We start from the raw sequence: 24,048 nt of genomic DNA on the forward strand, positions 1-24,048 counted from the left end.
AGCGCGGAAAATGGTCCAAGATATACAGAGAACTTATTGGCGTCAAGCATAGCGCCACGATGCCAACACCACCCAACGTCAATCGTCGGGTGCAAAGTTGCGTGCGCACAGACAAGCTTGCCAAATGCAACTTCAAGCTGGCGCTAAAGACCACCCAAGTTCAAAGATACGCGTCCTTGTTTCTGCAACTTCAAGCGCCAAATTCTTCGTGTCAAAAGATCTTTTTCGAGCCATTCGTGGCCTTCTCGATGGCCGTTGCGAGGCGCTGCACTGCGTGGCTATGGCGCCAGTAACAACCAGTACCCGTAGATCGGCAAACAGTAGCAGCGCTCTGCCGCGTCAAGGCGTGGAGCGAGCCAAGATTCGAGTGGATTCGGATACGTCACAGCGCATGTGACGAGGCAAGAAGAGCTGCTCAAAAGGGCAAGCAAGGACGCCAATGGAGCTGGGAGCAGCTGGAGCGGCATGACGTCAGGCTTCCACGGTCGATCCCACTCCCACCCATAAAAGCTCCTCCAGTTCCTCCAGGGCCCGCCCGCAAAGCTCACGTCGAATCTCATCATGACGGTGGACACTCCTTCAAGAAAATAATGAGCTACGAGGCGCTTGCATTCGACGTGTGCAAGAGCGACTCGTGCTGTGTGTGGTGCTTGAGCTTGGGGTTGGCGTGCAAAATGGTAAAGCAGCGCAAGCACGTCGTGTCGCCGAGACAATCGTGGCACTGCACCGCGGCCGCGCTCGTCTTGCAGACCGCGCACTTGGCAGCCTGCACGACGACCTTGGCCCAGCCTTTCCTTGGGTCAATAGCTTCACCCTGGGCCTTGGCCTCTTGGCGCTCAATGTGAATGCGCTCGGCAAAGCACGAGACGCAGTAGCGGACGCCCGTCGCCACGTGGCGCTGCGTCACAAAGTTGAGTTTGCACTTGAAGCAGAGCACATAGCCGTCGGGGATCGTCCACGAAGTCTCGAGCGTCTCTTGGTTGAAGTAGAAGAGCTCGCCACGGTTGTTCATACGGCGGACCCAGTTGAGCGACTCCATTGGAAGCGTCGCGACGGCTGCGCCCATGAGTACAGGCGGCGACGGCGACGTGGTGCGGGACATGGTATTGTAGTAGACGACGGCGCCCGTCGTCGGATCGATGCGGCGCATCACGACAGCGCTAAAGCAGCGCATCATTCGCATCGCCAGCGCCAAGGACCAAGAAAGTGTACCGCATGAGGCCGCGCATGTGTTTTCGCGCTTGGCGACACCGAAAGAGGAGCTGGATTGTCTTGGCCGACCGGTTGCGCAGCACCTTGAGTCTCTCTTCGGCGCCGCGTATTGCAAGCTGCGCCATCGTTTCGTTCACGCGCGTTTGAATATACTGCTCGCGAGCGATCGCATCGCAATCCGCCAGCGTTAAATTGGCGCATAAGATCTTATTCAGATCTTCCGTGTGCATATAGTAGGCCTGTACGCAGAGATGCACGACAGTACACATGAAACGACCCGTGTACCTTGGGTGGCTGCGCCTTGGTGCGAAAGACCTCGAGGCGGCACACCCAGACGCAGTTTGGCACGTTGCCGTAGGCTGGATCCGCTTGAAGGCCCGCGGCGACCGTTGACGGGCCCGTCTCGTAAATGTACGTCGCCGACTCGAGAAGCTTTAATTTGCCTAGTACAAATGCATTGCAGCGCGAAGACGCAAGTATTGTCGCGCAACCTTCTGGCGTCGCGAGCCACTTTGTAGCAGCTTCGCGGGCCTTGGCCTTGGCCATGGCTTCGATCTCGGCCCACGCGGCGTCGTTGGTGGCGTCCAAGCGCCGCTGTCGCTCGAGTTTCTTGGCGGTCCGGTACTCGATGAGCTCGCGCTGTTTGCGCATCTTTTTGATTTGCTCGGTTTGGGCGCGGAACGCGGCCGCCCGCGCCCGCTCCATCTCTTGCTTGTCTCTTGCAATCACCTTGCACAGTGTGGTAAGGACTCGGACTCGTGTAGTTGGTGCCTAGTACCTCGCGTGCGATGGCGTCTTCGATCGTCATTTGCGCCACTTCGCGCTCGACGCGCGCGTACTCAATGTCGGCGGAAACCATCGCGTCTTGGTGCGCTGCCGCTTGCCGATCGCGCTTCTGAAGCACAACATAGTAGACCCACGCCGACACGATGGTCTGAAGCACTAGACGACCCTTATCCACGAGTCGAGGCCATTATGTACGTACGCTGGGCGCGCACGGCTCGGGCCTTGGCGACGCAAATCTCGTGGCGCTCGCGTCGGAGTTGAAATTGCAGCTACATACGCATGCATCGTCTGTATTCGCTGTGCTGGGAATCCAACCTGGGTGTACTGGATCCACGCCGTGTACGGTGGCCGCAAGAGACGTGGCGGTCGGAACCGCTCGGCGCGCACGACTGCCCACGCGTTGCTACATCGCAATGTCATCAGTATCGCGTTCGAGTTCATTTCGTACAGAGCTCGCCATGCAGCGTGAAAGAAGGTCCAGTCGAGAAAGACTCGCGCGAGAAGGGATTTGTGGTACTGAGTGCGGGCCATGGCCTCGCGTAGATGCATCCACCGACGTCGGTGGCAATGGTCTCGAAGGCCCATGAGACCGCGGGCGCACTGGACGGATTGGCGATGGCGCTCGCCTCGCTTCTTGAGACGCGAGAGGTAGGTCCACTAATCAACGTTGGTAAAAACAATAAGATATGATATTGGACCTCGCGCCAGCGATGCCAGTGGGCCCGCGACGAGGCCAGCGACCATGTCCGCGCGGCGAGCTGGAGGCGCACGGCGTATCGCTCCTGCTCGACACGGAGCACGGAGACGCCGTACTTGTCTCGGTGGTACTCGAGCCGAATGGCGTCGGGGAGGATGTGCCACACTTGACGGTCGAGCAGCTTGGGGAACCACGGGTGCGACTCTACGTCGTGCTCTGCACAATTCGTACTTCAATGTTTTGATATGTACCCATATACGCCAGCAACTCTGCGAGGGTATAGGCATGGCATCGCTTGGCACGCGTTTCGGTGAAGAATTCGTTGAGGCAGTGGTCGACTTCGGCCTCCTCCAGCGGACTCGACGACGCGAGCGTGCACATGGCACTCAGGTCGGAGCTCGTGTGGATCGCTTCGACGTTGTTCTTGGTGCTGGCGTAGATGTAGAACCAGCGCGAGAGGCGGTCGCGTGGCGCCAAAAGTGGCTGCTCGAGCGTGTCCCACATGGCTGCGACGCGTCGGTAGTCCACGACAAGGCCGTGCGCACTCGTCTCCGCGACGACATCCAAGACCGCGCGCACCAAGTGGATGGCGTGCTTGTCGCGCGGATCAAGGCCCAAGCACTTGACCAATATGCTTTCAAGGAGCGAGAGCGGCACGTGCGCCTGGACACACGCCTCAAAACAGGCCACGTGCAGAGCAGGCAAGAGTGGCGTCGGGCGCGACGCGTAGTACGCATGGAGACAGCGCATGTGGCGCCAGCGCGTATAGTACTTGTCTTGGCGCGCCTGCGCCTTGGCCTCGTCCCGAGCATCCACGTCCTGTGAGCACGTGGCGACGCGCGCAGCCTCGACGAGTTCTCGCAAGCGCCGCTTGGACGGCGATGGCGCTGGGCTTCCCAGCATCAATGACATCGAAAAAATCTTTCGACCGTTTCCGCCGCCCTGAGTTTCGAAGTTGAAGCCATGGCTGCGCCGTACGCCCGCGTCCTGAGCGCGACCGAGAAGGCCAAGGTCGACGCGCTCGCGACGCGCCTCATCGACCTCGACGACACGTATCACTTTTGGATCCGCGACGGCAACGATGCGCGAAGCGCCCGTCTGCGGTACGTTGCTGGAGCGGGCGAGCGAACGACAGCGCGATCGTACATACTACATGTAGAGATGGCTTTGCGATGCGTTGGCACTCGGCCCTACCGATTGCAGAAATCCGCGTGCGTCGCTAGCTGCCAAGTGTCCTGCGCTCATTGATGCGGGATGATAGGACCAAATCCAAGAGCGGTATGCGATGGCGGGCCACTACGACGATGCTGTGGACCCGCCGCTCCGACTCCTCCTCGGCGGCAAGGTTCTGGAAGACGGACGCAAGCTCGCCGAGTACCTTCCGCTCAAGACGCCGTACAACATGCAACACCTTCGCTGGGCCAAGCCGTACGCAGGTAGTATGCGTGCATCACCATTTGTTGATGCGAGCTTGGTGACGACCGACCGCGTAGGGGTCATTTGGGTGGCGCCGCTCGAGGTCGAGGCGCAATTTGAAAAGAAGTGGGGCCACTACGTCGCACCCAACGCGTGATGCTCTACTTGTACGAACTCATCCGGTAGGCACGTTAGTGATATTGCAGCCTCCCAGAGGATTAATTCGGCGTGTCGACCTGACTGTGAGTTAATACATGCAATTACGTATGTATAACGTTAGAGATGTGGTGGACTTCCTACCGGTAATGCGCTCGTGAGGCGTGGCCGGTGCGTCAAGCGAGGAGCTGGTCGTGATTCAGGACTGCGCGAGGACCAGGTAGCGTGCACACCAAGGGTCGTCTCGAAGAGCTATGAGCGACGCGTCCAGCGATGGCACCACAGCGCGACGAGCCAAGTGCCGGACATGCAGTCGTTCTATAGTAGCTGCCTGGATCGCGAGCGCGGTTGCGTCAGCGTCGTGCGGAAGCCACGGTTGTTGCGTTCGAGCCAAAGGCAATACCAGACGCAAGCGCGTAAGATCGGCCAGAGGGCACGAATGGAGGACTTGTGGGCCGATTGCGGCGCGGCGACAGTGTCGTTGAGAAAGCCAGCGACCGACGACGGGAGTTGCATCTGCAAAATGGCCCGGATCGGTGCAAAAGCGCGCCAGATTGCGCGGACGTATGGGCAGCGCATCAAAAGATAGCCGTACGTTTCGCGGGCTTGCGCATCGCAGCAAAGGCAGTAGCGAGCATCGTGGCCGAGAAAGTGCAAGCTGGATCGGACGGCCACGGCTTTCAGCGCGACCCGGTACACGAAGTCACCGTATCGCGGGATGGCTGCCGTAAAGGGACAAACGAGACCGCTCGACCCGGTTGCTCGTAGAAGGTCTCGGGGGCGCCAAGGTGTTGCACTGGAAGCACACGCCAGTCAAACTTCGGTCGCTGTCGGCAGCCGGTCAGTCGGACGTCCATAGTCGCCGCTAGAACGACTCGGAGTCCGAACTTGACGAGCCATGGCGGGGCACTAGCTGGGCGCACGGCATGATCGGCAGGCGAGATGAGCGGGAAGCGGCGAACGACCGCGCTGGAGCAGTGCGTATCCGGAGGCGCAAAGGCGGCAGGGCAGGGTATCCGGAAGATACGGGTCCAAATAAATACGTAGATTGCGGAAGCGGGTGGAGCCTCATAAACGGCTGAGCATTGCAGGGGCGCCCTTGAGCAGCATGGCGCCGCAAGGGAGGCAGGTGAAGCGCGAAAAGAAGTCCAGGGAAGAGCCCCTCTGCGCCCAAGAGGCAGAGAGGAAGCGCGAGAGCCGGATGATGGCGACGCAGCTGCAGTCGTCTTGCCTGCAGGCTCGGACCTTCCCCGCGACGAGGAAGGCGTGAAAGACGCTCCTGAAGAACTCGACGACCCCGTGGACGCCATCGATGACAACCAAGGTAAATGCGTCTCGATCTATCAAGACGCCAATGCACTCGCAGGCGACCCAGCGCAAAACTCGTCAAGTACAGGCGAGAACTGCATGAGCGCGAAAAAGGCCACTCTCAGTACGTTCTCGCACGCATTGCTGCTACGATCCTCAAACCTCTACGCAGCACGACCTGCCGTCTGGCGCGATCACGCCGTGGCCGTCGTGCAACGAAATACAAGAACCAGGCAACTCCGCGCCGGTTCTCGTCGCAGCTGCTGATCTACACGCGTCTACGAGAACACAGAGGAATCGCGTTGTTGCCGCTGACAAGGTCCGGGTTGAGGTTGTACCACGTGCCGTCGCACCACGCAACCGCTGCGGTGGCGGCGCGTGCTCAAGAAAGAGGTGCCGCTCGCGCACGTGCTCTACCAACCCGACGTCTGCCCCGAGCTCTTTACTTTGTGCTAGGTGCGCCGGGTCAAGTGCTTTGCAACGAGAACGCTAACGTCGCCCACGGCGTCGCCAACGGGACCATGTGTCGCTACGTCTCGGTCGCATGGCTACATCCAGAGCTTGAACGCTATGCGCCCGATGCCATCGCACGCGGCCCCTCCAACACTGAGAAGAAACCATTGACCCGCCACGCCACAACAAGCGCCCGCGCACCAACAAAAGGCCCGAAACACCAGTACAAGGCATGCGCAAGACCACAAAGTTGCCCGCCAAGCGGCCGCGGCCAGACCCCGACGCACCCGCGCCCAAGAAGAAGAAAAAGAAGAAGACCAAGCCCACCTCGCGCCACGTGTCCACCATCAGCTCCACGAACACGAATGGCGTCAACCCCTTCACGCGTTCTCTTTGAGAAAGAGTGAAACTACATGCCCAACCACGACGAGACGTCGGCGTTGCTCCAACCCGGCGCGCATGTCAACGACACCGCGATCCAGCTCCTTATCAAGTTGGGCATCCAAAAGCACAGCGACGACACGGTTGGTTACATCGTGCGGCATCACTTGAAAAGCTACTCGGACGACGCCACCGAATGGCTCACGCGGTTCACCTCCAACGGTCGCAGCATTTTGCGCTTCCAGCGCGGGACGGTAGACCTGCCCGAGCGCCGCAAGCTTCTACTTGATTTTGCCACCGCCTTTGCAACGCTCGTCTGGCAGGACACGGGATCCACGTCCACTTGGCACCTGTCGTCTCGCGGGTTCCGATGCAGCCCAACCTATCGACTGGAGTATTTTGGCCATCTTCAACTCCATCTACTGCGTCGCCGCCTTTGATGACCTCAGCGCTCTCACACCATCGAGCCCCTCGACTTTTCAGACGGTTACACCCCTGACCAAGGTGTCAGCATCGCAGAGAGTGTCGTCAACTCATGAACCACCTCCGAGCGGCTTTATCTAATCCATCTAATTAATGACTCCAAGTTTGCGTGCAATCCAATTCTCCACCAAAAGGATCCTACCAGCTCACCCCGCAAGGGACCTGTTGTTGCTCCTGTGTGGATGGACTGCCACGCGATGTACTCGAGTCGCACGTTCAACGATTGAAGTGCTTCGTGGCGCGGTATTTTTTTAGAATTTATTCGCACAGGGTCCTACTATACTGTCGCAATAAAAAGACGTTGCTGGGTAGACACGGTCGTATCCGGATATAAATCCGGATACAGCGACGGCTGCGAGGTTGCTTACATTATTTGAGGCAGTCATGCGAGGGGTACTGGCGGTCCTGGTCGCGCTCTGCTGCGCGGCCGCAGTCTCTGCGATCTACGAGGACCAAGTCGGCGAGTTCGACTGGCACCGCGCCGGCCTCGGCGAGGTCCACCACGTCGCGTTCCCGTCCAAGAACTCGAAGAACTTTCTCGTGACCAAGGCCATGTACGTGGCCACGGAGGCCAACGTGCTCGCCAAGGTGGACCTCAAGACGTCCGACGTCGCCTGGCGCCACGTCCTCCCCGAGGCCACGGCTGTGGAGGACCTCGTCTTTTGCGACACCCACGAAAGCGTCGTGTCTGTCTCGTCGTCGCGCGCGTCGGCGGCCTCGACCCGCGACGCGACCTTGGTGCGCCAATGGGACGCCGTGCACGGCCATCTTCTTTGGCAGGCGTATGTGCCCGTCGCTGCCCCCGCGGAGACGCCGTTTGCCGCAGCCTACGAGGTGCGCAGTGCGACGGACGAAACCATTTTGGCCGTTGTCCGCAACGCCGACGTGACGATCCTCGGCTTGCGCGCCGGCGACATCTTGCGCACGGCCGCCTTCCCGCACGCCTTTTCCCAAGTCCTCTCGACCAAGCTCTCGGTGGACGCGACGAAACTCTACATTCTGGGTCTCGACAGTGTCTCCAAGACCAAGGTGGTCGTGCAAGTCGTCTTGAAGTCGGCGTCGACGTCGGTCTTGTCGCTTGCCCACGCCAACGATGTCGTCGGTCTCTACCGCGACGACGACCAGGACCGTGTCGTGGCTGTCGCTGTGATCGAAGATGGGTCGTCGTTGCACTTGCAGGCGCTGTACGACCTCGCCGTCGTCAACACGATCGCGATCGCGTCGCTCGAGCTCTCGAACCCGACGCCGGCGACGCCGCTCACGTTTGTCGGTATCGACAAGTCGGTCGCCCACGCGTTCGTCCTCGTGCTCTCGAACGGCAAGCGCCTCTTTGCGCGCGTCTCGTCCAGCTTGGCGCTGACCGTGCTCGCGTCCTTGCCCAGCTCGGGCTTCCTCATCGCCTCGGCGCAGGCGCCCGGCATCCTCTTCCACGCGTCGCTCCACGCGGCGCAAAACCGCGTCGCGCTCGTCTCGTACCACGCCGACGCGTCGCCGTCCATGCACCTTGAAGCGTCCATTGACGTGGCGCTTTACGGCCGCGCGATTGCGCGTGGCTTTGCCGGCGTCTCGTTCAAGAAGACCGGTAAAACCATCTCGGTCGTCCGCGTCGGCCTCGTCATGGCCGATGCGAGCTTGATCCTCCTCTCGAACGAGAAGCCGTCCGACGCGATCAACCCGGGCCTTGTCTGGATCCGCGACGAAGCGCTTGCGTACGTCACCAAGGCGTACTGGGTCACGCCTGCCGGCGTCGAAGAGCAGGCGCTCAGCGTGATTCCGTCGTTCACGGAAGAACTCGCGCTCGAAGGCAAGAAGCTGCTGCACTTTTTCCAGACGCTCGGCGCATCGCCCGCCAAGACGGCGTCGGAAACGTCGCAGTTTTTTGGCTTCTCCAAGCTCTTGATCCTCTCGACATCGACGGGCAAGGTCTATGCGCTCGCCTCCGAGACAGGCGACATCGTTTGGTCCCGCTACGTCGGCCGCGACCACCGCCTCGTGGTGACACGGGACCACCCGGCGTTCGGCGCCGGGGCCGAACTCCTCCTCGTTGGCGCCGACTCGCGGCTCACGTGGATTGACGCCGAGGACGGGCGCGTGCTCGCCTCCGAGGCGCCGACGGACGCCGCCAACAAGGACACGTATGTTGTGCTCCTCCCCAAGCAAAAGCACCACGAGATGACCGAGGCCGTCGCGCGCCGCGTGGTTGGCGTCGTCGATGCGTCGCTGGACGTCGCCTTGTACCCGCCGAGCTCGGCCGTGCCGGATGCGTTCTACTTTTACCGCTACAACAAGGCGGCGCATGCGTTCGAGGGCTTCCACCTCGACGAGACCAAGACCGCGACGTTGGTATGGTCGGTCGTGCTCCCGACCGACGAAAGCATCGTCGCGCAGTCGGTGCAGGCCGAAGCCACCGCGATCGAGTCGAGTGTCACCATCACGGGCGACGACTCGCTCCTCGTCAAGTATTTGAACCCGCACCTCTTTGGCGTTGCAACGCTCGATGCGCACAATGTGCTTCAAGTGAGCTTGATCGACGCGGTCTCTGGGCGCATTGTCCACCGCGCCAAGCACGCCCAGGTCGCGCCGTCGGTGCAGATGGTTCAGGTACGACGAGATGGTTAATGTGTTGCCGTTTCTGACCTTTACACGTGTAGAGCGAAAACTGGCTCGTCTACACCTTCTGGAGCCTCAAGACCAAGCGCACGGAGCTCGTATCCGTTGCGCTTTTTGAGCGCGCGATCGGCGCCCGTGATCTGAACCCGTGGGTCCGCCCTGTCTGGGCCGACTCCAAGTCTTCCTTTGACGCCAAGGCGCCGTATGTGCTCCAGAAGAGCTTTATCTTCCCGAGCCCTGTCTCGGTGCGTCAACGCGCCTCTTCAATGGGTGGATCTCATCATCTGGATCGCTAGTCGCTCGGTGCAACGCTCACGGCACGCGGCATCACGCCGCAGTTTGTGCTCGTGGGCATGGCCAACGGCCAGATCTTCAAGCTCGCCCGCAACATCATCGACCCACGTGTGCCCGAGGGCCCGCCGACGCCGGAGCAGCAAGAGTGCGTGTTTTTCTTCTCTTTGAACGTGTCGGATTCACGATGCTCCTGTAGAGAGGGCCTCGTCCAGTACTCGCCGTACATCCAAGTGCTCGCGCAGCCCTTCTCGATGGTGTCGCACAACCAGACGCTGCAGAAGCTCGAGGCGATCGTGAGTGCGCCCGCCAACCTCGAGTCGACGTCGCTCACGTTTGCGTTTGGCTTGGACTTGTACTATGTCCGCCTCGCACCCGCCAACGCGTTTGATGTGCTGCCGTCCGACTTCAACTACGAGCTCCTTCTCTTGCTCATTGCGGGTTTTGTCGGCGGCGCGTACGGCACCAAGCTTCTCGCGGAGCGCAAGCTTCTGCATGAGCAGTGGAAGTAGATACTACCTCTTCTTCTCTTCTAGACAGGATATGGACTGTGTAATACTACGACATCGATGCCCCAAAATAATGTCTTGTTGAGAACATCCGTCGGGGCAAGTCCCTCCTTGCGCGACAGTTCCGACGTACGGTTTCACACCACTCGGGCAGTTGTTGGACCTAGCGGCTCGGAAGGGGCACGAGGCATGGAGGACGACCCGGGCGAGATGGAGGCGATCGCCATCCAGTCGCAGGTGCGTGGCGGCCAGAAGCTTCGTACCAAGCAGCGGCGTAGATCACGGAGCTCAACCGGCTCCTCTTTACGACATCCGACGAGCACAAGCGCAGGGCCCTCGAGCAGCAAATCGCCGCACTCGAAGAAGACCAAATCACGCTGCGCAAGGCGATCCAAGACGAGCGAGAAATACGCGCCGCCGCACGCTTCACGACTGTACGACCCGCGAGCGCGCGGCCTCGGCGCACGACGCTCAAGCCTGTCCAAGAGGTAATCCTTCGTGTGCACCTCGTGCCTCAATGCTGCTGTGTCAGGACAATGAAGTGCCGGCGTCGCAGCTCACGGCGGAGCTCGCGCGGCGTCACTTTATCAACGTCATCCACCTCAAGACGGAGCTCGTGCGCGATGTCGTGACGCCGTCCCAGAACCAAAAGTACCCGCCGAGCGCGATCTTGGAGGGCGGCACCAAGAGTTCTGGATGAGCTCGGGCATGTACCCGCAGCTGCTGCAGCTCACGATGCGCGAGACCGTGTACATTGCGTCCATTGAAGTCACGAGCGCGTTCGTCAAAGAAATGCGCGTCCACTGCACGCACAGCCGGTCCGTTGTCAACCCGGACCCAATCACGGTGACACTGCCGCCGCCGGCCGACGGTACGAGCAACATCGTCTTAAAGCGTCCTCGCATTCAAGTGCTGCGAGTAGGCGAAGTCGAGCGCGTGTCGCATAAATTCAAGTTTGAAGGCGACGCGATCGAAGCCATCGACATTCGAATACTCAGCGGATACGAGGCCTTTTGCTTTGTGCACGTCGTCAAGGTCAAGATCGACGACAACGTCGAGCGAAAAAACAGCTCGTAGTGCCCACCGTTTTAGTAGATTAGTCGATAGACCCGTGTCGTCCCATAGATACCGGTATACAACACACAAATTGGACGAGCACATGTGGTCGATTGTCTTGCGCGGTTCTGATTGGACCCCGCAATGGAAATAGTGACGCTGGATTGGTTCACTCTTTTGGCCAATCAAACGCGCATACGTGGCGAAAGGAGAGCGTGCGACGGTTGTTTCCTCGCAAACGGTCGCGTGAACAGACGCTTGTCGGTGGTGTCAAGATCACATTACTGCGGTGCCCTTGGGTAGTGTAATTTGCGTGGTACATCTTCGTGTGCTGACGCGAGCTGACGCAATTGAGAACGACGAGTCTCTCACCTCTATAATATCATGTTACACCCTATTCGATTTTAGAGGTACGTGTACATTCGCGATGCTGGGGTTCGTGGGACGCGTCGTCGCGCGTGGAGGCCTTCGGACGACTGGCCGTCGATGGAGCTCGACCCTCGACGAGACTGCGTACATTGAGCAGTTGCAGCTGAAGGATATCAAGAGGTATTGTCGCCCGATGCGCGCATCTGAGGTTCACACACCTGTCATTAGCAAGGCCTTTTACGACGAGCAGGCCGGGCGCCGCAACTACTTTTACTACGTCGACCTCCAGGTATAAGACTACGAGCCGATACAATAATACGTTATATGCGGAGCGCAGGGCCAGCTCTTTCTCGAGGACATGGTGCCCAAGAACATTGCGACGTCCCTGAAGAGCCCCAAGTTCCTCAAGTTCTTCTTCCACATGCTGCGGCCGCACGCGACGACGGACCTCCAGTACGTCACGGCGTTCCTCGAGTACCCGTACCGGTCGCCGTGCGGGCCCGAGATGAACTACATCAAGGCCGCCGACACACCGATCGTCGTCACCGAGCTCCAGAAGCAGCCGTCGCAATGGCTCTTGCGGACGAACGCCGACCCCGAGGCCGACGTGCCTTTTGCGCCAGAGTCGCTCGCGATTTCGGCCACGACCGGCCGACTCTACCACTGGACCGAAACCAAGTACGTGCAAGGCTACAGCCTTGTGCGGTCGCAAGTCGCTGTGGATATTGCCAACTCGATCTCGTTTGCAGAGTCGCCGAACGCGCCCCATGTGTTTGTGGCGCCGTCGGGCGATGCGACCCCGATCAAAATCCTGCCTTAAGCTCCATCCACTGGATCAGAAAACGAGTGCTTGCATCCAATTGATTACACTGGGAAAACGCTGCTTCGCGATATCTATACCGACGTGGTGCTACAAGACGGGAGGGGACACGGGTTGCTGCTCTTGTCGCTGCGAGAACGACAACGACTTGCGGATCTCGCGGTCGTTCGTAATACGGAAGGCCTCAAGGAAGGCATTGATGCTGATCTTGCCCGTGCCTTGCCTACGAAGCCTATATGGACCCATCCAAGAGAGAAAGCAAGCTCGCACAAATCGAGTTCTTGGAAGAGCGTCGCAATGTTGTGGAGCTGCGCATCTTCGTCGGCGACATGGGCGTTGAGGAGCGCGCAGCCTTGCTGGAACTCGTCGAGCGTGATGTAGCCCGAGTTGTCCTTGTCGAAGAAGCAAAAGATCACTTGCAGCTCCTTTCGGTACATGTAGAACGTGTCGAGATCCAGTTGCCCGCCCGTATCGCCGTTTTGCGCATGGTTGGTCTGGTACGACTCGAGAAAAATAGCGTACTCAACCTTGTCTTGGTTCTTGACAACGCTGCGGGGCGGAAGGAGCACTGGCGCGAGCCGCGACCAGTCGAGCTCGAGCTGCAAAACGTCTCCGAGAACTGCGACCCAGTCCTCGATGCTCACAACGCCTACACCACATTATTTACTCTCCACGACGAGTCAGGGCAATGCACCGAGGTGACGAGAATCTTTGGCCTCAAACGCCGCCAACAAGGCTTTCTGCATACAGCTTCAGGAAGAGACCACGAGGAGCTTGCGCACCTTGTGGTTGCCAATGAGCTGCATGAGGTTGTGTCGGTTGTGATCCTCGATCGACCGAAGCCTGGCATCGACGGGCTGATGCGATACTACACACATGCCTCTGTGAGCTCTACATTGTCATCGGGTCGCTTGCAACTGTGGTTGGGATTTGAAACGTATGGAGCTGAAATGCGAGCGACGACTGTAGCACCATGTACGCACCCTACGCACACAATATATGTCCGCTTGCACGTACAATGCTTCAGACCTTGTTGTTGGAGTAGCAGTAGTTGGAGCCCGAGAAAATCGTCACAAGCGTCGACGAAGAAACGGCGTTGTTTCCATTGTCCTCCAGGGGCACAGCCATGGTAGCCACGTTGCCGCTGCTGAGCTGTTCCTTGGTATACGGCCAGTCAAAGCCGTCTCGGACCGGTTCATGGGCACGCACAAGCAGCTACTCCATACAGTTCGTCAAAATCTGTGTTGGCATCACATCGCACCTTGAGGCCATTCCGACACAAAAACGTGCCGTGACGTCGGGTCCAAACACGACACCGGCGCCGCGACGGCTCGGCGAGCTGCCTTTAGTTGGCGACGGGTCAGACCACAGCAAGTCCTACGTGCCACCATGAAGCTCCCGTCATACCATAGAACGCACACCCGCATTGTGCTCAGCGGCTTGAGAAGCTCGGGCGACAACGTTTGGGGAAAGTGGAGTTGAAACTCGCGCCGAGGAATCGCGTCGATCTATAAAGTTTCAGGCGGGACTTTCCAGTGGCATGGATCATTGGGCATGGATCGACCTCGGCCAGCGTGATGTCGGCGGCTGGTAGCCCACCGTGCACGACAAACACAGCGTCGTTGATGACGTGCGCGAGCGGGAGTCGTTCAAAGAAGGCGTTAAAGGCACCATACACGTGCCGGTCGTACTTGGTCATCACCTACACCAACACCGAATCAACTCCACCGTCCGGATGGAAACGTGCGGTCAATAGTACCTCGCGCTGGAAGCTGTAGAGACGGTTGAGCTGCGGGTCCTCGTGGTTGCCCCGATTGATGTGCACCGCGGTCGGGTACAGCATGTGGTAGGCAAAAAGCAGCGCGCAGATTTCAATGCTGCAGTTGCCTCGGTCCACGACTACGTCGTTGGCGTCAAACACATGTGCGTGGTGCTGTCGTCGAGTCACGTACAGTCGCCGTTGAAGAGGTACCAGTTGGTCGGCGACGGCGGACCTTGCTCTTTGAAGATATGGAGCACGTCGTGGAGTTGCCCGTGCACGTCCCCACGATTGTGAGCGTTGTGTCGGACGGAATCTACCCTCCGATTATCAGCTTCAATGACCCCGATGGCTGCCGATGATGCGAGGCGCCAACCGTAAGGTGAATCACGTTCGGTAGCACCTCGTAGTGCTGTGCACATGCGCTCATGAGTCGGGTAAGCGTCTCTGCTGGCAGCGGAATGTGCATGCCGTCGGCAGCCTCCGCAAATGCCTACGTCAAGTGGCGTTGCCGTTCTAGCGAATGGCGGCACCAACCTGGCTCATGCTCGCGACTTGGTCGATCGACAAGGGAAATTGCAGGTGGATGAAATCGTGCAGCTGAATACCATCGATGGCGATCGCGTCGGACGAGGCCACGCTCTCTGTAGCATGACGGACGTTGGTGAGGCACGTACATACATGATGCGCAGCGTACCGAGGTCGGTGCCATCGTCTGCGGACCCGATCATGTCCAAGCACGTGTGCATAAAGGCGGCGAGCTGGACTTGCTTGGTCTCGTCAAGGCTACGTGGTGTGCGTGAGCCGACATGTCTCGTCCTCGCCAGCGTACAGGTCAAGCTGGCTCCAGATGTGCCAATGGTGCAGGTCGTCCTCCGAGATCTTGGGCGCCTGCGCGATCGTCTCACGCTCCACGACGATGCCATCGGTAAGGTCTTCCTTCGTGCAGAGCGCGCCCATGCTGCGCCGGTGCTGGTCGACTTGGATGTCGTTGAAACGTTCGACCTCTGCACTGCAAAAATACATTGAGGTTGAATCCATCAGTTTTAAACCACGTTTTAAACAGCCATGTTGAAGTCGGGGTGCGTCTGAGCTGCCCCGCATTCCTGCCGGTCACCCTGGCAGAGAAGACGGCCCATCTTTCTCAAGAGTACTCGCTCGACCTGCATACGGGACGAGGTCCAATGAATCACAAAGGCCATCGGGAGGCGCCGTCTGCACCCCGCCAACGAGCCAAGAAGAGAAGGCGATTCGATGTACAAGTACGACGAAAAAAGCAGAATCGCTTCGATCCTTAAAGCGCGTGGGCAAAGAGTTGGCCGCGTGCGTTGACGGCATACATGCGCGTGTCGGCGATGTGTACGCTCGCGGCGTTGCCCGGCACATGGGCGACAACGCGCCAGTTGGGCGACGAGCTGAGGTTCTCCGTGGCGCAAAAGATCTCGGTCTGGCGGGTCACGCCGCAGAGCGCGTGGCCGTTCGACGAGAGCTGCGTAAAGAGGCCAGGCACCTGCGCGACCTGTGGCACGTCCAGGAGGGCGCCGACGGACGGCTTGCCCGCGAAGAGCTCGTCGCGGTCCGTCACGGCGAAGAAAGCGTCGTCGCCGTGGAGCACAAACTGCTTGGGCGCGCCAACGTCGGCGTGGCCCGGCCACATGACGGCCCACGCGATCGGGCTGGCCATGTTGAGGCAGTACGCCGACGACGAGCGATCGACACCGCAGACGTAGCCGCCATTGGATGAGAGCTGCACGTTCTTGCCAAGCATCGCCGACCACGCACTCGGTTCCGTCGCGTGCGCGAACGAGAGCGAGTCGTCCGTCGCCGTGCGGAAGAGCATGCCGTTGGCGAGCTCAATGTGCTGCGTGCTGCCGACGAGCGGCGTCCAATGCGCAAGGTTCGACTCATCGGCGCACAAGACGTGGTTGGCCGTGGTCGTACCGCACACGCGGCCGTCAGCCGCCGACACTTGGCGGAACGCAACGTCATCGGGCGTCGCGACCTGCATCCAGTAGTCGGCGTTCAAGTTGGTCGGGCGGAGCGAGAGCTCGGTAGGCGGCGAAGACGTCTTTTGCTGGACGAGGACGACGAGGCCGAGGACGGCAGCCGCAGCCACGACGTGACCAGCGTGGCGGATGCCCGAGGCGCGCTCGGGCGTGGCGGTGTGAAGCATCGGGCTCTTCTCCATAGTCGGCAAATCGAAGTGTGACGCCAAGATCACCCTGCTCCGAACACGATGTGCATCTGGTTCAGATGATTCGAAGTTTGTATCGAGGCCGCCTCCTCGAAGTACCGTAGTAGTAGTACTGCAAGTACAAGAGTGATAGGGAGCTGCCATGACGATGCATCCCGAGCGCTTTGCCGTCACGAGAGCCCCCTTGCGCTCGAGAGAGAAAGAAGATCGATGCTTGCGGCAGCGTTGAGCGAACAAGCTCGGTGCAGCTCGGCCATCACCCACGGCTGCATGGCGTTTGGGCTCTAAGATACTCGAACTCGTTTGTCGCAAGCCCACGGCCACGCACGCAGCCATTGACATGGAGCTTCGTCAGGCAGAAGCGCACAGTCATGCGCTCCGTGCCACGGAGAGTCTACAGCTCGAGCCTACGTGGTTGTTGCACGCGTCTCGATGGCGGCTTGACACTCGCGTTGCGATCTTGCCTTTCGCCGACGCTGATTGGCTCGATTTAAACTAAAGCTGATAATAAAATCAATCGCTTGTCTATTTTTAAAATTACGCAACGAGAGGCAGTCAGGGTATGAATTAGCTGCAACAATTCCTAGTCGGACTTACAGTTAGTCGAAACGGCGTAATTCGTAGTCGAGGATCATTTTGGAATTTGCGAGAAGAAGGACCATGGCCTACACCGCGGACGAGACCGCGCTCCTCGCGCAGAAGCCGCGCATGGGTGCTCTCTCGGTGGCCGAGAAGATCGAGCAGGCGAACCTCCTCAAGACGCAGGGCAACACGCTCTTCAAGGGGGGCGAATACAAGAAGGCGATCCACAAGTACTCGGCCGTCTTCTTGTACGTCAACGGTCTCAGCGTCGCCGGCGATGGCATGTCTACGTACTCGCAAGGCAATGCGGCTATGTCGGCGACCGCGGCTGAGGGCGACGAGATCAAGCAGCTCAAGATCGTCGCATACACGAACACGGCCATGTCGCACTTGAAGCTTGAAGCCTTCGACAAGGCGCTCGACGTGTGTGAGAAGGTGCTGGCAATCGAACCCGAGCATGTCAAGGCGCTCTTCCGTCAAGGCCAAGCGTACGTTCTCTGGTAGCAGTGGTGTATAAGGCTTACCGAACTACATGACTAGCTACGCGGGCAAGGGCAAGTACTCGATGGCCAAGGAGATCCTCAAGAAGGCGCTGGCGCTCGAGCCCAAGAACGCGGCCGTGCGCAACGAGCTCAAGCGCGTGATTGACGAAAGCAAGCTCCACCCGGAAGAAGACGATCTCAAGAACAAGTTCTCAAACATGTTCAACAAGTCGGGGGGTATTTACAAGTAGTCGGTCTGGTCATTCAATTTTCACACGAATGCGATGCGTCCGATGCCTAGTACTTGCTACTGCTACTTGCATTGGGCAGATCCCAAATGCCATCGAGACGGTCGCACACGTGCTCCATGATCAACTCGTAGCTGTGTCCAAACGCCGTGTGTGTCTCGGGCGCCAGCAGCGCCGAGACGTCGACGTCGACGACGTAGTGCGACTGGATTGGTGTGCAGCCGGCTGCCGGGCGGTGCGTCTGGAGAATCGTCGCGACGCGGAAGAGGTGGTTCAAGACGCAGTCCTGCGTCGAGTACACGTTGAGAATCCGGTCTTGGCGTACGTCGGGAAAGGCATTGGCCGCCACAGCGCCAAAGTTGTGCGCAGGCACGAATGCACCGGCAAAGACACCTATGGGACGTCACGAATTGGAGCCAACGACCGAGCAGGACATACGACGCGATGGAGATCAAAGCGGGTACGAGGTGACAACGCATTCTGCGCTGCGAGGCGATCGAGGAGGCTATAGAGCACCGCGCCGCCGAGCGAGTGACCGAGGAGCGTCACCTTGCGGCCGCGCGTAATGGTCGGGTGCGTGCGGAGCACATCGGCGAGGATATGACCAACTTGGTGGGCCTTGTTCTTGGCACGGTTCCACGGATTGCCTACGGGTGTCTCAATTGCATCGTGACTCGTCGTATCATGTTACCTGTAAAGTGGGTCGCAATCACGTCTTCGCGGCCCGTCTCGAAATGGCCTTGGAACTTGTCGACAAAGTCGTCCCACTCGGCGCCGTTCCCAGCTTCCCACAAAACGACGTAACATGCCACTATGCCAGCTCTGTAACTATGCCAGAGGTAAGAGCGGTTTACCGTTCTTGCGCTGGCAGTAGGTAGCCCAGTTGGTTGATGGGTCCATGCCATGCGTCATAAAGCCATTGACGGCGATCACAACGTGCTCGCAGGTTGAAATGTCTCCACTGTGGTGCTCCAGCTTGAGGTAGTCGACGGCGCGAATTCTCTGGTTGGTTTCCATCGACTTGAGCGCTGCTTCTTTCGCTGTCTCCCACAGAAACGACGACTTGGACGCGGGCGCGTCGCGCTATACTCACCAACGAGTGTGAGTACGTTGTCTTCTCCATTATCGACTTGCTACCGTCGCGACGGGTGTCTTGAAGAACGCACTCGCAGCGCCCCAGAGCCCGCCAGCGATGGCGGCCGCCACGTCCGTGTCGAGGACTTGGTCCGTCGGCTGGCTTGCAATGGCCGTGCTGAGCTCGCGGTCGAGCTGCGCCAGCATCCGATTGTGCAGGTTTGCCTTGACCGACTTGGCGTCCTGTTGCATCATGTGCCACTCACCCTCGGTCAATTGGCCCTTCGCAATGAGGTCCCGGGCATCGCCCTGGAGAAATCGGCCGTCGTCGACCATGCTGCGAAATCGCTTATCCGGATAGGAGGCAGTTGCGGTCGGGTAACGAAAGACGCTCAAGCGCAGCATGATGGATTTAGAAGCAGGAAATAGATAAAGCTAGGCTTCGTAACCCGTGAGGTCAAGGGTGAGGCACTTGGAGCGCTGAGAGCCAATGTCCTTGCAGACGCCAATGAGCGCATCAGCCTTTTCGTAGAACGAGTCTTTGAGCGAGATGACGATGCACTGGAAGTCGCACTTTTGGATGTACGTCGACACCTTGTTGACGTTGATGTTGTCCAGCGCCGCGTCAACCTCGTCGAGTACAAAGAAGGGCGACGGCCGGTAGCTGTGGATCGCAAAAAGGAGTGCGAGCGCAGCCACCGTCTTCTCGCCGCCGCTGAGCTGCTCCATCTCGCGGAACCGCTTCATGGGCGGCATCGCGTTGTACTTCATGCCATGCAAGTACGGCTCCTCGGGGTTGTCAATGTTGAGGTACGCGGTACCGCCCAGTGGGTGCTTGGAGCTCTTGGTCAGGTTCTTGTACACGCTGTCGATGCACCCCGAGACGTGGTTGTACGCCTCCATAAATCGCTCGTAGCGCGCCTCGCGCACCTCATCAAAGCGCGTCGCGGCCTCTGCTGCGCCAGCCTACGCGTCTCGATAAGCTCTAACGATCAAATGGATAACACGTACCTTGATGCGCTCGAGCTCGGCTTCTTCGTGGCTGATGCGAGATTGGATCTCGTCGTACTTTTCGAGGGCCTTCATGTTGGGCTGCATGCGCTCGAGCTCGGCCGCGAGCGTCGCAATCTGCTGCTCGTACTTGGTCGCGAGGTCTTCTCGCTCCTTGTCGTTTGCAAATGAGATGCGGTCCAGCCCGGAAAAGTCGATGGTTTCGTCCACATAGCGCTTGTCGGCCTGCGCCGTCAGCGTCACGCTGCTATCGCCCATCGACGATTGCTGACTCTCGACCATGTCGACGTCGCCATCGCTGTCGTCGTCGGAGGTATGACCCACAAGTGGAAGCTTCACTTGGTCCATCGTCGCACGCTTGAGAATTTCGTGCTTCTTGTCCTTCAAGCGATCCAGCGCCGCCTCTTGGGCCGCGATTTTCTTGTGGATGTCCGCAACGTCCGTGTCGAGCGACTCGCGTTGCTTGGCCATAGCCTTCAGCTCGGTCTCGATCGCCTTGAGTGCGACGTGGGCCGCCGCCGCCGCGTCTGTCTTGGCCTTGTTGTCAGCTTCGAGCTTTGACGTCTGCGCGACGAGCGACTTCTTCTCGTGCTGAATGTCTTCAAGCGTCTTGGTCTCTTTTGCGATCGACGCTTTGCAATAGTCCCAGCGACGCCGGTTGTCGTGCCCTTCCAAGTATTGCAGCTAGACAAGTGCGTCACGATGACCATCATGATGTCTCAACATACCTGCGCCTGGATTTTGGCCATGTGACTGTGAAGCTTGCGACGGCGGTCGATGCGCTCCTGCTGCTGTTTTACGACCTTCTCTTCGTATTCGCGGATGTTTTCAATGCCGAACGACTCGCTGAAGTCCTTGAACATGTCGTCTTCGACCTAGTAGTCCATTTATAAGCGTCATTCTTGGGTATTGAGAGCAGAAGGGCACATACCGAATGGATGTCGTGCTCAAGCGCACGCATGTCGGTCGCGCGCGCTGCAATCGACTTTTTGACCTTTTTGATCTCAGGAAGAAGGGCAGCGAGACGCTTCTTGCAGTCTTGCATACGGGCCTTGATCTTCGGGATCTTGGCTTCGGTCGTCGCAATGTCGGCCGTCGCGTAACGCAGACGGTTGCGGAGCGACCCGAGCTTCGTTTCGAGAGTTTGACGGCGCACGGCACCGGTGCTTTCCTTCTCGAGAGCCATAAGCTCCTACACACCGATAGCAGTGCATAATGCTACGCGATCCTCGTCATAAGACGCACCGACTGCAGCGCATCCCGCTTGTCTTTGAGGAGCTGCGTTTCCTTTTCGTCCCAGCGGCCAGCGCGCGCGGCGTCCTTCTGGGTGCGACCACCCGTCATGCTGCCGTTCTTGCTCACGACCATGCCGTTGAGCGTCACAGCCTTGACCTTTTCGTTGCGCTGGAAGCAAATCTCACTAGACACGACCATTGAGCGATACGAGGCGAGAAAAAGAGATGGCATTTGTACCGCGCTTCGTCAATGTTGTCGCACACGATCGTGTCCGAGACAGCGTAGAGCACGGCGGGTTGGATGTCGTGGTCGCAGTCAATGACGTCCACAACAAGCTTAACGCCGAGGTCGCGAAGGCGCTCGTTGATGGGCTTGATGCGAATCTTGTCGAGCGGAATAAACGAGATGCTGTCGAGTCGGTTGTCACGAAGGTACTACTCTTGGCGTCAAAGTATATATCATGGAAACCAACGCGTACATACCTGAATGCACTCTTGGCCCGTCTTGTAGTCGTTCACAACGAGCGAGTCCATATGCTTGCCGGTCGCGACCGTCACAGCCATGTTGTACTTGCGTTGGATCGGCTTGCACAAGTCCACGAGGCGACCGCGGACGCCGGGAAAGAGACGCTGGAGCGTATCAAATGTTTGGGACTTCTTCAGCTCGGCCTGGCTTTGGCGCCAGTCGTCCTTGACATTGCGCAGTTGCTACAACAGCGCGCTTTAGTATGAGACGTCGTCATGCAGGATAAAGCGCGTACCAGCTGGAGCTTGTCCAACTCGGTCTTGAGCGACTGTTTTTGTTGGAAACGTCGATTTCCTATGATCCATTCGATATGCAAAGGTGCCACGGACAGGCATTGCATACGTGCTGCTCCGTGTTCTGGAGGTCGCTCTCAGCTTGCGCAATCTCTTCCTTACTCTTCGTGATCACGCGTTTGATCTAACATGGCCTTAAGTGATGACGAATGACCCACAAGGACGTACGTCGACAAGTCGGTCCTCGGCTGATTTACGATCTTCCTTCAGCCGGTTCATTTCCTCCGTGTGCTCTTTTTCTTCTTGGGACAAGGTTGCGAGTCGGCTTTCGTCGGCCGTCTCTTGTCGCGCCAACTACAAGCACTTTACATCCATGCAGTTGGTCATGGGCGCACGAACCGACGCCAAGTCGTTGCGCAACTTTGTGGTTTCAATCAAGGCCGCCTCTTTGATGCGATGGTACTCTTCGAGTTGGTTGCCCTCGAGCACAAGTTCTTCGTCGTCTTTGGTCTCTGCGAGCACAGCTTCGGCCTGCGCACACACATAAGACACATGCAACGTAGCGCGCAAAGTGCATACCTTCTTGAGCTCCGCAAGGTCGGCATGCAATCCGTCCATCTCGTCGTTTTGCTCTTCGACCTTCTTGGCCATGACCTTTTCTTGTGCGATCGCGGCGTCGAGCTTTTCTTCGAGTGCTTGATGTGCTCGTTCAGCTGGATGAGCCGCGGCGCGACGTTGTCGACCTGCTGCTGCACATTCATAGCGTTCATATCGCGCTGCCGGCACTCCTTGAGCTGCAACGCATGCTGCTTCTTCTTGTCCTTGAACGCATCCAAAATTGTCTACGCATTTCGTATCAGATACCACACAACGAAACAAAGTCAAACCTTGTTGTCACCGAGGATTTCGTCGAGCTGCGTTTGGGCGTCGTCCATCACGCGCTTGCGACCTGTCGCTTCTTCCGCGACGTGGAAGAGTTGCCATAAATAGTTGTGCTGCTTCACGCGCGTGAGCTCCTTGCGCTTCTGCTTGAAGCGCTCGGCCTCTTCCTTTTGCTCGCGCACGATCTTGCGCTCGGCCGCGAGACCCTTCTTCTTTTGGTACGCAAAGATCGTGTTTTCCTCGGCCGCGTTCTTGGCTTCCATGCACTTTTCGTACTCGTCCTTGAGCTCGTCCGACGACGAAATCATCTCAAAGAGGCGAGTGAGTTGCTCTGGGCTCTTGGACGCGATCGACTCGACGTCGCCTACCAACACAGCTTAGCGCCGCGATGTTGCAGTCGTGCTCACCTTGAAAGACGAGAAAGTTGCGCGCCTTCACGAGAATGCCAAGGTCCTTGAGAATATTTTCGTACTCGTCATGGGCCACGTCGCTGCCGTTGACACTGTAGGACCCAACGCCCTTGTCCGAGATGCGACGCGTGAAGTTCAACTCGTCGGACGGGAGCTCGCCGAGGTGCGCCGTGATCTTCTCCTTCTCGGCGTCATCGAGTCCATAGATGAGCGAGACATACGCTCCATCGGGGCTCACGTCGTTCGTCCCGTCCTTATGGAGGAGGTCCTTGAGCTGGTTCGAGCGCAGCTGCCGGCTGTGGACGCCGAGGACGAAGCTGATGGCGTCCATGAGGTTGGACTTGCCGGCGCCGTTGGGCCCGATCACGGCCGTGAAGCGGTAGAAGGGACCGATCTCTTGCTTCCCTCCATACGACTTGAAGTTGCTCACGTCGAGGCGAAGGATGCGGCCCATCTTCGTGCTGGTTCCGCGGGCCCCAAATGGAAATTCCCGACCTCGGCACAGCGCGGGAATCCGCGTTAGAAGCACAAATCCGGATCACGCTGTTGTATCCGAAACGTGTTTTTGATATAAGATCATGTTTTACGGGACATATACGATATGATTAACCGTGGCTTGCATTGGCTAAGATCACGCCGCTTGCGTCGCATCCTCTGCTATTATGGTGCATTCTACCTCAGTATCAAGCAAAAGCAGACCGACGCAAGTATGTTAAATGGTGATGAAATACACGGATACCATGCTTAAGGCTGCTGCCGTCGTTAGGTTGTGCTGATGTGAGCGGACATCGGTCGCAGTTGCGTTGATCTAGACTTAGTAATTCTACGACATACAAACAACAAGCTTGGCGAAAAGCAAGCCCAA

The 24,048-nt window shown here is 58.6% G+C and overlaps 10 protein-coding genes across 10 annotated transcripts; 5 read left to right on the plus strand and 5 right to left on the minus strand.

Annotated features, from left to right (window-relative positions):
• Positions 1-595: 595 nt before the first annotated feature.
• Positions 596-3,607, minus strand: SPRG_03912 (hypothetical protein; the record flags this gene model as incomplete). Its single annotated transcript, XM_012342505.1, has 10 exons — positions 596-1,160; positions 1,213-1,451; positions 1,498-1,655; positions 1,704-1,941; positions 1,991-2,154; positions 2,198-2,267; positions 2,314-2,401; positions 2,447-2,655; positions 2,697-2,899; positions 2,947-3,607. The coding sequence occupies 10 exons, from the start codon at positions 3,605-3,607 to the stop codon at positions 596-598; spliced, it is 2,595 nt and encodes an 864-aa protein (XP_012197895.1).
• A 10-nt stretch (positions 3,608-3,617) lies between these two features.
• Positions 3,618-4,339, plus strand: SPRG_03913 (hypothetical protein). Its single transcript, XM_012342506.1, has 4 exons — positions 3,618-3,798; positions 3,855-3,906; positions 3,957-4,131; positions 4,189-4,339. The coding sequence occupies exons 1-4, from the start codon at positions 3,659-3,661 to the stop codon at positions 4,266-4,268; spliced, it is 447 nt and encodes a 148-aa protein (XP_012197896.1). The 5' UTR covers positions 3,618-3,658; the 3' UTR covers positions 4,269-4,339.
• A 2,937-nt stretch (positions 4,340-7,276) lies between these two features.
• On the plus strand, positions 7,277-10,372 carry SPRG_03914 (hypothetical protein; the record flags this gene model as incomplete). The annotated part of the gene is made up of 4 exons (XM_012342507.1): positions 7,277-9,493; positions 9,544-9,747; positions 9,799-9,941; positions 9,993-10,372. The coding sequence occupies 4 exons, from the start codon at positions 7,277-7,279 to the stop codon at positions 10,303-10,305; spliced, it is 2,877 nt and encodes a 958-aa protein (XP_012197897.1). The 3' UTR covers positions 10,306-10,372.
• Positions 10,373-10,491: 119 nt separating this feature from the next.
• On the plus strand, positions 10,492-11,379 carry SPRG_03915 (hypothetical protein; the record flags this gene model as incomplete). The annotated part of the gene is made up of 5 exons (XM_012342508.1): positions 10,492-10,539; positions 10,581-10,790; positions 10,835-10,953; positions 11,004-11,173; positions 11,225-11,379. 5 exons carry the CDS (start codon positions 10,492-10,494, stop codon positions 11,377-11,379), a joined length of 702 nt encoding a protein of 233 aa, XP_012197898.1.
• A 398-nt stretch (positions 11,380-11,777) lies between these two features.
• Positions 11,778-12,587, plus strand: SPRG_03916 (hypothetical protein). The gene is made up of 3 exons (XM_012342509.1): positions 11,778-11,907; positions 11,956-12,016; positions 12,065-12,587. Exons 1-3 carry the CDS (start codon positions 11,786-11,788, stop codon positions 12,545-12,547), a joined length of 666 nt encoding a protein of 221 aa, XP_012197899.1. The 5' UTR covers positions 11,778-11,785; the 3' UTR covers positions 12,548-12,587.
• A 50-nt stretch (positions 12,588-12,637) lies between these two features.
• On the minus strand, positions 12,638-14,852 carry SPRG_03917 (hypothetical protein; the record flags this gene model as incomplete). Its single annotated transcript, XM_012342510.1, has 12 exons — positions 12,638-12,770; positions 12,818-13,196; positions 13,242-13,287; positions 13,330-13,390; positions 13,443-13,531; positions 13,577-13,762; positions 13,802-13,924; positions 13,969-14,055; positions 14,112-14,249; positions 14,307-14,446; positions 14,500-14,622; positions 14,840-14,852. The coding sequence occupies 12 exons, from the start codon at positions 14,850-14,852 to the stop codon at positions 12,638-12,640; spliced, it is 1,518 nt and encodes a 505-aa protein (XP_012197900.1).
• Positions 14,853-15,469: 617 nt separating this feature from the next.
• Positions 15,470-16,513, minus strand: SPRG_03918 (hypothetical protein). The gene has a single exon (XM_012342511.1). The coding sequence runs from the start codon at positions 16,492-16,494 to the stop codon at positions 15,601-15,603; it is 894 nt and encodes a 297-aa protein (XP_012197901.1). The 5' UTR covers positions 16,495-16,513; the 3' UTR covers positions 15,470-15,600.
• Positions 16,514-17,138: 625 nt separating this feature from the next.
• SPRG_03919 (hypothetical protein) lies at positions 17,139-17,862 on the plus strand. The gene is made up of 2 exons (XM_012342512.1): positions 17,139-17,570; positions 17,623-17,862. Exons 1-2 carry the CDS (start codon positions 17,161-17,163, stop codon positions 17,813-17,815), a joined length of 603 nt encoding a protein of 200 aa, XP_012197902.1. The 5' UTR covers positions 17,139-17,160; the 3' UTR covers positions 17,816-17,862.
• Positions 17,776-19,222, minus strand: SPRG_03920 (hypothetical protein; the record flags this gene model as incomplete). The annotated part of the gene is made up of 5 exons (XM_012342513.1): positions 17,776-18,205; positions 18,251-18,459; positions 18,504-18,623; positions 18,667-18,895; positions 18,950-19,222. The coding sequence occupies 5 exons, from the start codon at positions 19,220-19,222 to the stop codon at positions 18,086-18,088; spliced, it is 951 nt and encodes a 316-aa protein (XP_012197903.1). The 3' UTR covers positions 17,776-18,085.
• A 38-nt stretch (positions 19,223-19,260) lies between these two features.
• On the minus strand, positions 19,261-23,637 carry SPRG_03921 (hypothetical protein; the record flags this gene model as incomplete). Its single annotated transcript, XM_012342514.1, has 15 exons — positions 19,261-19,852; positions 19,898-20,581; positions 20,626-20,772; positions 20,829-21,089; positions 21,143-21,317; positions 21,371-21,567; positions 21,616-21,840; positions 21,894-21,926; positions 22,001-22,075; positions 22,120-22,245; positions 22,291-22,422; positions 22,471-22,572; positions 22,635-22,733; positions 22,779-23,137; positions 23,181-23,637. The coding sequence occupies 15 exons, from the start codon at positions 23,635-23,637 to the stop codon at positions 19,322-19,324; spliced, it is 3,603 nt and encodes a 1,200-aa protein (XP_012197904.1). The 3' UTR covers positions 19,261-19,321.
• Between the last annotated feature and the right edge of the window lie 411 nt (positions 23,638-24,048).

The sequence above is a fragment of the Saprolegnia parasitica genome (genome assembly GCF_000151545.1).
Source record: "Saprolegnia parasitica CBS 223.65 unplaced genomic scaffold supercont2.10, whole genome shotgun sequence".
Classification (NCBI taxonomy): Eukaryota; Oomycota; class Saprolegniomycetes; order Saprolegniales; family Saprolegniaceae; genus Saprolegnia; species Saprolegnia parasitica.

Excerpts from the sequence above, each read along its gene's own strand:
- SPRG_03913 (XM_012342506.1), top strand. The coding sequence starts at position 3,659 with ATGGCTGCGCCGTACGCCCGCGTCCTGAGCGCGACCGAGAAGGCCAAG. Across the intron at positions 3,799-3,854 it reads GCGCGAAGCGCCCGTCTGCG|AGATGGCTTTGCGATGCGTT; the intron begins GTACGTTGCTGG and ends TACTACATGTAG. Across the intron at positions 3,907-3,956 it reads TACCGATTGCAGAAATCCGC|GACCAAATCCAAGAGCGGTA; the intron begins GTGCGTCGCTAG and ends GCGGGATGATAG.
- SPRG_03916 (XM_012342509.1), top strand. The coding sequence starts at position 11,786 with ATGCTGGGGTTCGTGGGACGCGTCGTCGCGCGTGGAGGCCTTCGGACG. Across the intron at positions 11,908-11,955 it reads CAGCTGAAGGATATCAAGAG|CAAGGCCTTTTACGACGAGC; the intron begins GTATTGTCGCCC and ends ACCTGTCATTAG. Across the intron at positions 12,017-12,064 it reads TTTACTACGTCGACCTCCAG|GGCCAGCTCTTTCTCGAGGA; the intron begins GTATAAGACTAC and ends TGCGGAGCGCAG.
- SPRG_03918 (XM_012342511.1), bottom strand. The coding sequence starts at position 16,494 with ATGGAGAAGAGCCCGATGCTTCACACCGCCACGCCCGAGCGCGCCTCG.
- SPRG_03919 (XM_012342512.1), top strand. The coding sequence starts at position 17,161 with ATGGCCTACACCGCGGACGAGACCGCGCTCCTCGCGCAGAAGCCGCGC. Across the intron at positions 17,571-17,622 it reads CTCTTCCGTCAAGGCCAAGC|CTACGCGGGCAAGGGCAAGT; the intron begins GTACGTTCTCTG and ends CTACATGACTAG.